The sequence below is a fragment of the Pithys albifrons genome, chromosome 10 (assembly GCF_047495875.1).
Source record: "Pithys albifrons albifrons isolate INPA30051 chromosome 10, PitAlb_v1, whole genome shotgun sequence".
Lineage (NCBI taxonomy): Eukaryota > Metazoa > Chordata > Aves > Passeriformes > Thamnophilidae > Pithys > Pithys albifrons.
Genome location: NC_092467.1, coordinates 27,595,278 through 27,608,037, shown reverse-complemented (window position 1 = coordinate 27,608,037; position 12,760 = coordinate 27,595,278). Strand labels below are relative to the sequence as shown.

General features: G+C 40.5%; 1 protein-coding gene across 3 annotated transcripts in view; it reads right to left on the bottom strand.

Annotated features, from left to right (window-relative positions):
• OSBPL9 (oxysterol binding protein like 9) overlaps positions 1–12,760 on the bottom strand; it is a 59,212-nt gene that overhangs the window by 44,089 nt on the left and 2,363 nt on the right. For all 3 annotated transcript variants that reach the window (XR_011698662.1, XM_071565482.1, XM_071565483.1), the window contains exons 2-3: positions 5,169–5,219; positions 881–959 (exon numbers count right to left, since the gene is read on the bottom strand). Coding sequence is in view for 2 of the 3 variants with exons in the window: in XM_071565482.1 (XP_071421583.1) it covers positions 881–959; positions 5,169–5,219 (130 nt within the window). In the remaining variant the exon portion in view is untranslated. The remainder of the gene's footprint in view (positions 1–880; positions 960–5,168; positions 5,220–12,760) is intronic.

The following is a 12,760-nucleotide window of genomic DNA, read 5'->3' as shown; positions in this document are numbered from 1 at the left end:
GGTATATATGTTTATCATAGGATTGGTTAAATGCAAATGTGCCTCTTGGATATTTACAATTTCTGGCTCTATGCAAAGCAATTAAATCATTCAGCCACTACATTTTAGAGGAAAAGCAAAAATGACTAACAAATGCCAGCTGCAAAATATTTTCATCACACTTCCCTAGGCTTTTAACATTCAAAAAGAAGAAGTTCCCTACTCGATATCAGCACAGTATTTTGTGCTACTGCTGCAGATAAAACAATGTAAGGAGTACAGAACAATTATGCAGGACCTTACCCTTTCTACCGGTGAGCCAGAGCATGCAATGACGGAACATAGCAGTGGCAGATGGCATTGGTGTTAGAAAATGTGAATAAAAGGACAAGAGCAGAGCAATGGTGACGGGCAGACAACACACAGAAATGTAGATGGAATGAATGCAAGCTGGTAAATCTTGAAGCAAAGCTCCACCGTTAAGCCAAACGTTGCCTCTGGTCTCCTCATAACTGAGCATTAGGGTCTATCTGGATACAAATTGCAACCTTCAGGCCAGTCTTGATTCTCTTCATACAGAAATGCATAATTGTATCTTGGTAATGAAGATCAGAAAGGTTTTGTAAGCGAAACCCATAATCAGAAGCACATTACTTTCTCCCCTTGAGCAATTTATTCTTTACATTATTAATCTCCAAATCCTGCCAGAGCTACAGTCTCTTTCTAGCACACATGTATCCACTGCAGATGTAAATCCCTGCCTAACCTGCAGCACCCCTGGATCCAGAATGTTCTCACTGTGCTCATTCATGCTGTTCTGTTGCCAAACATTTAAAATCATCCATTAAATGCAAGTGGAATCTATTACAAGAAAAAAACACAATCTCTTCTTTCAGCTCACCCTGAAAATGGAAGGTTTTCTGATCAACAGTTATTGTGAAGGTGCTGTCGTCCTCGTCGTCTATACCAATCACAGCTCCCTGTGAAACAAAGAACAAAATCCTGATAAGGCAAGCAGTGACATCAGCAGCACACACTCCAGCACTACACCACTGGAATTTAAAAAGCTTTGACAAATGGGAGGCAAACTGAAGGCAGCAGAGAGCAGAAGGATTCTCTGTTTAGTCATAGGAGGCAGTTGGTTCTTTAAAATGATAAAATTTCACTTGTAGAAAAAACCCAGTAAATGCTCGTAAAGCTGATTTTCTGGATGATAATAATATGCATCTTCTATTTTTGTAACGGAGGTGGCTTTATGCTGCAGCAGCTCTCTACTACATTCCAACTTAAAGAAGAGCAGGGAGCAATATTTTATATGTACTTTCCATATATAAAAATAGTAATTCCTAAGTACTCTACAAAAAGAAGCTCTTGACCTGATTTTATGTACCAGCTTGTAGTAAAAAATAAATCATTGTAGCAGAATGAATTTGGTCCATCATGTCATGTCACTGGTACACTGCATGATCTAATTTTCAGTTCCTAAGTAAATACTAACAGTAAGTAATCAGGATATATCAAAAGCAACTAGCTTTGTCTTCTAATTCCTCATGAATTATTAGAAGGAAATGCAAACAAATTACAGAGTTAAAGGCCATCTGTGTTTAGCTATTTACAAATCCAGCCCAATTTCATTCCCACCCTCACCATTTAATAAATAACAGTTTTACCCAGGAGAAGATGACACTGAAGAAAGAACCATCTCAAACCTCTGCCAGCTCCAATAAATTATAATATTTAGTTCAAAAATCATTGGTGAGTTTACTCAGTTTCTCTTGCTCTCCAGGAGATACAGCATCAAGATCTGCTGTATCCTTACCCCTCCCACAAAACACACAGATATCACTGGGAGGTGCCTCTATTTAAAGGGCAAATTGTGACCTTAAGTGTCAGAGTAAACAGGGAGTAACAGCACTATGAGCATCCTGAGCCAGTGCCAACCAGTGCTCCATTCCACTCAGCCAGGTGCCACCCAGCAGCTGCAGGGCAGGGGCAGGCACCCAGCAGGCTGCCCGAAATGTAAGGATTCCTTTGAGTCAGACCTGGGGGCAGAGGGATCTGAGCCCATCTTACCCATTCCACACAGCCCCTGCATGACATCTGTGGCCAACAGGACCAGGGTCATGCATGGCTGGGACCACCACAGGCCCCACAAGACAGAGTGGCAGGAACAGGTTCTATTTAAACCCAGCACCAATCAGATGTAATCCAAGGCAATACTGCAGGAAAGGATAGCTCCAAACTGTTTTTTTTCTTCTCTTCACTGCCAAAAATGTACCACTTTTAACTTCTCCAAGAGTATCTTCTATATAGGCTTTTCATGGACAACTCTGTGTTCACTATAAAAGAGGCCCCTAAAAAGTGTACCCAAGCCACTGTAATTCTTAGTATTTTTAGTGCAAGGCTGTACAAACCACCAGATGACCAGTCATTACATTCAGAGACTATCTGGTACCCATGCAGTGCGCCAGTGACATGACATGATGGGCCAGATTCACTTTGATGGACTCATCTGAGTTTTATTAAACATACCAATAGAAAAGAATGTCTGGCTCTCTAAGTACATGCTTTGCTATGCAATAAATCTGAAGATCACTGCAAGTTGTACCATATCATTTTCCTCAACAGGTGTATCATAGAATCAGCATTGCTGAGGTGGGGAAAGAGCTCTGAGATCACCGAGTCCAACCATTAATCCAGCATCACCATGTTCACATCTAAATTTTATCAGCAAGTGCCACATCAACACATCCTTTCAACACTTCCACCATTCCCTGGCCATTCCATGAGTCCACCATTCCCTGGGCAGCCTGTTCCAATCGTTGACCACCCTTTCAGTGAAGAAATTCTCCCTGATATCCAACCTAAACCTCCCCTGGTGCAACCTGAGGTCATTTCCTCTCATCCTGTCACTTGCTCCCTGGGAGAAGAGACCAACCCCTGCCCTGGCTACACCTTCCTGTTGGGAGTTGTAGAGAGTGGGAAGGGCTCCCCTGAGCCTCCTTTTCTCCAGGCTAAAGATACCAAAAATCTGTAAGTCAGACACCAAGAACATGACCAAGACATTCTCCCCAGAGAATACAGGTAAAACCAACATAATGCTAAACACAGACTCAGACAGCCAAGTCCTGGCCCAACCCAAGTGTGGGAGAAAACTGAGGAGCAGGGAGAGCTCAGCACAAACCCACATGAAATTCACACTCTGCACCTGCAACCTTAAAGCAAAGGCTCTGAATCAGAAGCACAGAAAATGCTTCTGCTCTCATGCAGATGCCATGAACAAGTAAAGAAAAACGAGAAGGCAAAAGTTTAAGTGTATATTCCAGTAAACTGCAGATATTAAGCACAGTGCAGGTAACACAGAATCCTCTATGAATTAATGGACCTTCCTAAGTACAGTATGACAGTCAACAGGAGAATTTGAAGATGAAACTTCGGACCTGTGAAAGGTATATCAAGAGCAAGAAGGTGAGGAACAAGCTTTCAAAAATCCATTCAAGAGAAAGGAAGTATTTTAGCCAAATTGCTTAAATCACACGTTTGTTTATGTTCACACCTCCAGTTACAAACCAACAATTACTCTAAACAGAAAACCTCTCTGACAGAATTTCAGACTGCAAAAGCCCATCTGTTCAGCTATCAGTATCACTGTCATCTGCCAGAGGAGCTGCTGTACAAAAGCAAAAAAAAGGATGATTCCTTCCTCCCTCACAAAAAAACCCAAGCCCCCCCACATATTCAGAGAAAGGCTGGGGGAGTCAGTAAGTCTTCAGAAAACTCCAAAGAATAATTTGTGATTGAAGAGTGGCAGATGGGGAAGATGAAGGGATTGTTTCATGTTAAATACATATAAAGATGGATCATGCAATATTGAACAGATTGTTCACTTTTAATATTTCCTAAACTGGCAGGCTCAGGCCAACCTCCACACTGACAGGCTCACAGCACTATTAAAGCAGACGTGATTTTTCAGACTATATTTTTCTGCCCAATACAAAAAACATCCCCATCAATCTTTGGGAATGTCACGTTCTAGTCAGCAGCTTGAGTTTACATTACTCTTGGAGACATACTAAATTAAAATATCAGTACACTGGACAAGGAAAAGTGCAAAAAAAGTCATCTGGAATCCAAGTGAATGGAGATTCTCCAAGTCTCAGAAGGGCAGGTACCCCTGTATTAGGGCTACAGAAAGACCAGAAAGAAGTAGCAACAAAAGGAGGGAGCAAGTGGAAGATGCAGAGTTCTGCTGCAATGCTCATCACAGTGCTTGTCAAGCACAGACTCCCTTCCCTACACTTTCCTTGCTTTAAGACTCAAAATGCTCCTGTTCATACCCATTATCCTCCTGACTCCTTTTCCCTATTTACAGCAGCTCTTCACAAGACTGCTGTAGGCTGGAACCAGAGATTCTATGAGAAATGGGAAAAAAATATAGAAAAAGGACTTGTGCAAGAAATATTTTCAGTGCATGTCTGACCACAAGGTGGGAACTGGGCATGTGCAGATACCACTGCATTGCCACCTCACTGCAGTGCTGCCCCTTGAAGCTACAACAGCAGCACTCCAGGTTAAATGTTCCAAGCCTAAGGGGCTCAAAGAGGTGATGCTCAGCTTTCCCAATCTGCAGATCTTTACCTCTTTTTCTCCAATCTGTATCCACCCCCAACTGGTATTTCAAAAACTTTGCCAGTAGCTCTCCCTTCCCTTTCCAGTCCTGTGTTTCGCTGAGCTCCAGCACAGTCAACTGGCATGATGGAGGACACAGTAACAGAAGAAATGCAGATCCAAAGGACAGAGGGAAGCAGTTTCACGACTTCTGTAGCACAGAACAATATGTATATACATATACAATATATGTATTTACACCTCCACACACAAAGAAATGAGAACTGCAAAAAGCAACTTTTTCATAATTTGCTACTATTAACCCATCTTAGTCTGTCATAGAACATTTTTAATATATCATATAAAATGTATAATGTTTCTATAAAAATATAAATTATTGAATGTCATTAGCGCAGCATGTCACTTGACCTCTAATGTTTTCTTTCCTTAAAACCTTTCACTATTTCAGTATTTTGCAGAGTCAGGAATAGAGCCCAAACCTCAAAGTCTCCTTGCAGTTCTCTCCATTAGGACATATTACATACACAAAGTCATTAAGTACTGAATAAAACAACACTTACCCTGAGTCTGACACACCCTCGGCGAGAGCCTCTCATCATTTTGTCTTTTGACTGAAACAGAAAAAAACACAGATCAGTGGGTTAACAAATACAGTAATAAATTAATTCAAAGGAAAGGAGAAAAGAATAAAGCACTTTTGCATAAAGTTTTATTGACTGATTAAATGAGATGCAACTTTTGTTACAAAATAGGTTAGTTCTCACACAGAAACACACCACCATGGCATGAAAAACTAATCTTTAAGAAATAAAAATACAATATCCCTCTTCAAGAAGTTTTCTAGATATCTTCAAGAAATACTTCTAAGATGCAGTCCGACCTTTATAGAAAGTAAAAAGAAGAAAGGACTTGGGAAATATTAAAAATCGGCAACATACTGATTTACATCTTCCTTTCTCTCCTGCTCTCAGAAAAGTGTTCATACAACAAAATCCATCTGTGCAGGCAGAATTATACAAATGAAATTACAACTCTGTCAAAGTCTGCCCAATTCATATCCCTTTTATGCAGATATAAATTCCATTTTTAGACAGGTTTCTATGCCTATTTCCTAGCTAGTACAGCCCACTGTCATTATACACTTAGAAAAGTTATGTTTATGGCTATTTAAGCAGTAAGAACCCAGACCAGAAAACAGGATTCCCATGTCCATAACCAGTGCTCAAACCTGAAGACTAACCTACCCTGCAGCTAAACTACTGAATCTCTTCTTTACTATCTGGCTGAAGTACTGACACAAAACCCCTCACACCCCCAGCTCCCCAGAGAGGGAATCTTAAACAGCCAACTCACTTCTAGCTCAAAATTGTGATACTTGAACTTTCAGCTATTCCCAGCACTGACTGCAGGCAGAGTTGTGAGTGACCAGTGCCATTGGGCAGGAGTGGCAAGCCCAAGCAGCACACACACAAACTAAGGTAAAGAAGAAAAAGGAAACATTGAGGTCGTCCTAAATATTCAGTTTTCTGATAAACGCAAACATCTGCTGCTTTTTAACTAGACACACACACTTTAAACTATGAGTTACCTGCCATTGTAGCCTCATCTGAAAGGTAATCCTGTCTAATACAACCTCTTCTCTCTTACTATCCAAATATTCAAACTACATTCTTTCAGGTCATGAAAACAACAGCTGCCACTGTCATGAACAGATTCTCTTGCTGTCATCTTCTGAAATACCCACTTCTTTCCAATAGCAATCCCATCAAGACAATACCCTGACATTATTATCACCAGACTTATTTTCACTGAAGCCATTAGACAATGAAATATTGCTGACATCAATAGAAAAAAAGACAGGACAAGAAGTATCATTCTTAACAGTGACAAATTATTCTTCATCTGCTACATATTTGAGATATAGCTACAAGGAAAGCATGAAGCAGTCACAGCTAATCCTATTCACTAAAGATAATGTAAAAATACAGCACTCAGACCTTCAAATAATGTTTTTGCTGACCTCCCATTCAATTCAGGCTTTATCAGAGCTGTCTTCTGAATGTTAGAAACCATCAGTATGAATCTACTTGTTTTCACATCAACATAGGTTAGTTGGTCAAAGTGAAACTGGAAGTAAAGACCAGCAGTGCATCCATAATGTATTCCACAGATACATAATTTATTTTTAGATTTCCTGAACAAAAACCTGTACATAGGGAAGACTTTTTGGAGGTTTGGGTGTGTTCTTTGTAAAGCTCAAATGCAAGAAAGAATCTAGTAAGAAAGTTTCTCCAATAATTTCCTGTCAGAAACTGTGTATACTTGGGATATATCTCACTAGAGTGCTCTTTTATTTTTTATATTCACTGCCTTGACAGTTCTCCTAAAATGGGAGGACAATTCTGAGAGCTTATCACTCCCTCTGGTGGTTTCTGGAAGAAATATTGGCATAATCCTAGCAGGGAAAAAACCTATCTGGACTGAGGCTGCCCCTCTGCAGCAGCTGCAAAGACCTGTCCAGGTCTGGCTGCCCAGATCACACACAGCAGGCAGAGCCCACCCAGAGCCCACAGCAGGCAGAGCTCACCCAGATCCCACAGCAGGCAGAGCTCACCCAGAGCCCACACAGCAGGCAGAGCTCACCCAGAGCCCACACAGCAGGCAGAGCCCACCCAGAGCCCACACAGCAGGCAGAGCCCACCCAGTGCCCACACAGCAGGCAGAGCTCACCCAGAGCCCACAGCAGGCAGAGCTCACCCAGAGCCCACAGCAGGCAGAGCTCACCCAGAGCCCACAGAAGGCAGAGCTCACCCAGAGCCCACAGCAGGCAGAGCCCACCCAGATCCCACACCAGGCAGAGCCCATCCAGCTCCCCGTGCTGGGCCAGGCAGGATCCACATCGGATAAAAGCAAAGGCAGCAGAACAGACACTTGGGTTAGTTTGCTTTAGACTCTCAGCCAGGGAAGTGCAGGGAATTCCAGAGCTTGTCCTCATGCAAGGTAGGGCAGAATCCCACCAGTCCTCCTTTCCACCGTGCAGGCTGACTGTCAGCCCAAAAAATAAAGCCCTCCTTTTTCTTATACACCACATTTTAATGGAATGGAAATTAAGTTTAAACATTATCATGGTCTTAGTCTGCAAAATGATTCACAAGATAAATCACAGGTCAGAGCGTGGCCTATATACTTATAATTTCACCATCTTCAGATACAGCTTTGCTTGGTTAATGCCAATTATAATGAAGCAGTAAATCTCATTCATTTTACCCTAGTGAAGCACCCATCACCCCAGCATCTGAACACCCTGAGCACTAAAGCACAGAGCTGTCCTGTCAGCACACCCAGTGCTGGATCCTCTCACTGGCAGGCAGCAAACCCTTCACTGGCTGCTCCAGGACAGCACTTTAACTCAGTTGACATTTTAGATTTGCCCCCCACCTCCAAAAGCAAGATTTTACAAAAATACAATTCAAACAAGTGTCAGCTTTCCCTTATCACCCTTTAGTTGAAAATAGCTTATCCAGTATGTCTTTGGATAAATATATTAAATTCCTGGATAAATAAAGCCATCCCATAACTGTTTCGAGGAAAGAATTAATTTCATTGAATAAAATCTCATTCAGCAGAAAGACATCTCTGAATGCCTAATAAAAAAGCCACATTTTACTTTCTTTTTCAAGTTTTAATATGCAGCTATCTCTTTTCAGTGATCAGTTTTCTAACCAGACAAAATTACATTTTTCATAAACTTTCAATACACACTGTACTGATTTTGATGATAAAAGACTTGAACAGGTTACAAGCAGACAGCAATATGAGATACATTTCAGCTGAAACTCAAATCAAAATTTGTAAAAACTGAACAAAGCTATACATCATTACTGCAGGGGAATGTAGGTATCTTCCAAAATAATATGGCCTTTATTGGTTTCTCTTTTATATCCACACAGTGAAGTTGGTTACATACAGAACTGACCTAGCATAAGGCATTTCAGAGAAATCTTTTAGAGAAATTAAAACAATGTCGGGGTCTATCTGAAAAACAAATCAAAATTAGAAAACTAACCCCCCAAAAGCCCCCAGCCCTTCCTCATCTTTGGAAATTCTACAATTTCTTTCACTTGAGTTGTAGCTGTTGTGTGGAAAGTTGAAGGTTTCCAATAAAACCCAGCTGCTTTCTGCCTCCAAAACTTCTCAGGCACAAGCTCTGCTTGCACAGAACTCTGAGAGGTGCATTTCTGACTCACACAGTCATGGAAATCACTAACAGAAGTACACAGAGGAGCAAAACCACTTGGGACATTCATTTCCTGTTAGGGATGAAGAACCTGGAACACGCTGTATTTATAAACACTGATCTTTGCGGTTTAGCTACATCTACAAGAGAAGCTTTCATTTGGATCACTTTCCATAATAGTCATTTTTCTCATCAAATCCTAAGGCAGAAATAAAACTCAACAATTTAAAGCCTTTACAGGCTGTTCCCAACCCACAATTCCTTCAGCTCCCTCGCAAGGCACGTGCCAGTCTCAGAGGAGCTCCCTGAGCTCAGGGACAGCATCTCCCAGCCATGTTGTTCCTGCAGCCAAAGCTGTGACTTCTGTGAATTCAGACAAAGAGCAGGAACCAAAACACCGCAGGGATAACCGAGGGTGCCACTGGGTCTCATTTAACACCCACAGATGTCATGGATTTATGAAACAGGTAATGCAACAATTTATGGGTCCTGTCACAGAAAAGCTTAAACAGCTTAGAGAATTCTACAGGAAATTAATACATGAGAGACCTCGACTGAATCAAGGTGTAAAAGACACAGCACAGTCACGGGACCCTCCCTCCAGCCCCTTCCCAAAAAGCACAGCTACAGATTAAACAGTCTATAGCAAAAACAGGACCAGGTATCTGATCCCAGGCTGACCTTCCCAGGCTGTTATTAGATCATTCTGCATTATTCTAAGATATTTTAAATAAAGCTTTTCATTAAATTGCCTCTCTCACACGACCATACATTAATTATTAGTTATTAGTTATCAGCTCCATTCACAACCTGCACTGGTGACTTTAAGTAGCAGAAACCTTAAACTAAGTCGTAATTTAGCCACAACAAAATAACTGCTGGTTTTATTCTGCACACCTAACAAAGAAAACATAAAAATTTGCAATAGATGAGATTTTACAGGTAAGTGAACAGATTGAGTACCGAGCCACTGTTAGCACATGACCTGTACTCCAAATTCTGATTTGCCACACTGTGCCCATGTTGATCCAGATCCTACACAAGTGCCCAACTATGTCAAGTTAACGGAGCCAGAAACAGGCTGGCTTTGTGGGGACAGGTGACACACAGTTTGGAGTGCCAGTACAACATTAACCCACCAAATATTTTTTGAACAAAACAGGCAAAATATGCTTATAGTGGATGGGAAATGCCAATGACTTGCACTGCAAAACAATGGTCAGGTATTGGGAGACCTACAACCAGTCCCAGCACCCAATTACTATAGAGGAAACAACTACTTAAATGATCATCCTGTAACAATTTCTTCAGTGCATCAAAACCTGTGATATGAAGTTTAAACCATGTACAAACTTCAATTTAGTGATGCACAGTAGCCATCGATGTTTTTTATCCTGTGACTATAAATTCAGAATTATTATTACTAGTTCACTTACAGTTTTATCTGTTTCTAATAGACTCACTGAGCTGTCTGTAGTGGATGTGACAGAACAAGTTATTACAGAAAAAAAGTGTCACTTCATCTGAGAATGGAAAACAGAGACCTCAGAGGGAATGTTTGTGCAAAAGCAGATGGGATTTTTTTCCTGTTTTCTTGGGATTTTTGCATGCAGCTGTTGATTGAGCAACTGTATTTGGAAAAAGCATTCAATTGAAAGTCTCTACCATGGGGCACTGAGCCACGACTGCAGCTTCAGAGCCAGCATCTCAAATCAAGTCAACAAGGTTTGCTCTTAGATCACCACCAAAGATTCATAAAACTGCTCCAAAATTTGAGTTCCTCTCCTCAGTATCTGGGTAGTGGCATCCACAAGCAGTTCTTCAGTTCAATACAATCAGTAGTACTAAAGTTGGTAACTAGTAGTAATGAGGAGAAAAATATTTTTATACTACCATAACTACTTTTCCTAACTGTTTTCACACAGCTTTTGCTCTTGAAAGCATTCACCCAGCAGAGGTTTTAAATGCAGTTTGATGGAATTATTAACAAAAAATCAGCTCTTAAATCTATTCTTTAAGCCCTTACTGGTGCAAGAACCATTAAGATGGTGGGAAGTTCCCCAGTTTGGTTTCAAGAATACACACTATGGAATTGTCATACACAATTTTTTCTGGCAACCCTCATTCACTATGCAAGGCAGCAGATTAAGCCTAAAACATTTTGATCAGTTCTCCTTTCTATACCACCATATGTCAAATATCCACAACATTTTAAATAATTTAAGGAACTGACCTTCCTCTGTACTGGCCCTGGTTTTAGCACTGTTTGCACAGCTATGCCAGTTCTGCTTTCAATTTATTATACAATTTAAATATTTATTTAAAGAGGACACTTAAAACAAGAATTTAAATCAGATTTTCAACATTGAGTGGTTCTCTGGACTATTTCTGCAGGATTCCCAAGGGTTATCAAGGATATAGCTGATGTGTATTTAAGACAGCACTTCTGACAGAAAACACAAACAAAAAGCAAATTGCATTTCTTCCTCCCTGGCCACTTCTTTGTCTTCAGGTTCTCTTCCAGCATAATGTTGACACGTTTTTACACTGACATGCATAAAACAAATGACAGAACAAATTCAGCTGAAAAAAAAATCAGCACAAAGCTATTTTTCAGCTGGAATGCAGCTCATGGAACAACTTTACAGCTCCTGTGCCAGCAGAAGGCAGGAATGAGCCACTTGGAGACTGGTCAGTTAAATATCATTAGTGTAGTTACACACTGAAAATCCACAATGCTTCAGTAGACTTATATTTGCTATCCTCTCAAGAGAAAACATTGGTAAATTCACAAATCAGAGAATATTGGCAGGAAAAAGGGAAATAATTTGCCAAGCCATTGGTCAAACTGATCGAAAATGGCAGAACATCATTTATTTCATAATTTGCTCTTAAAAAATAAAAAAGTGGTTATTTACTGATATCAGATCATCATTTATTTGAGCAAAACTATGAAAAGAAAGCATTTGGATGACAAGTTCAGGTCATACTCTCTGAAATACAGAATTCAAAACCACCTTCACACAAATGTAATTATAAGCAAATCTGAGCATGAACATTTGTATTCTAAAGGAGCGAAAAAACTACTGAAATACAGAAGTGGGAAAAAAGCAATTTGGCATTGTAAAAGGCCTTTGTAAAATAACTTGTAAATGCATGTGAGAAGCATTTGCAAGTAGTACTACCAGTGTTCACTGCAATACAAGAACAGAGGAAGGAATATACAAATTAAAACAGAAATAAAAGTGAACATTGAATTCTCTTTTTTCTTTTGTGAGTCATACTTGATGCAAAATCTTTTGCCTTGCTCCTTTAAAGTTCTAATCATATCACGAATGGATAATTAATTGAATTAATTTGCTTTTGCTGTATGTACTTAAAACATACTTAGCTTACAACCTATTCATTTTACCAAAATACAAAGCATACCCTTTGTTTCCCCCAGAGAATTGCAATACTATTGCACTAATTATTTTTGAATGTTTATTTCATATTAAGGGTCCTTTTCTGCGGTTTATTTTAACTTACTACCAAAACCAACTAAATACAACAGTGCAAGGACACGCCTAAGAAGAAACACGTTTGTGGATCAGGCTCTGATGTAAAGTTCAGCTGCATCAGGAGTTATTACCCTGCAGTTTTCCACAACTCCCCTGCCAAAGGTTAACAACCTGTTGGATCTACTGCAGAAAGTGTTTCCTGCACACCCAACTTTTTGGATTGAAATGGGCTGAGGAGCCTGAAGAGGCAATGAGCAGGTCCAAGCTGATCAGATACCTGTAATGCCTCCTATCAGCAGAACTGTTTCCAGTCTGTGGGTCTGTACAGCCAGGGTGAAACCACCCCAGCCCACCCCACCCACGATTACACTCATGGGAAGGGCCAGTCAGGCTCAGACACGGCCCAGTCACACTC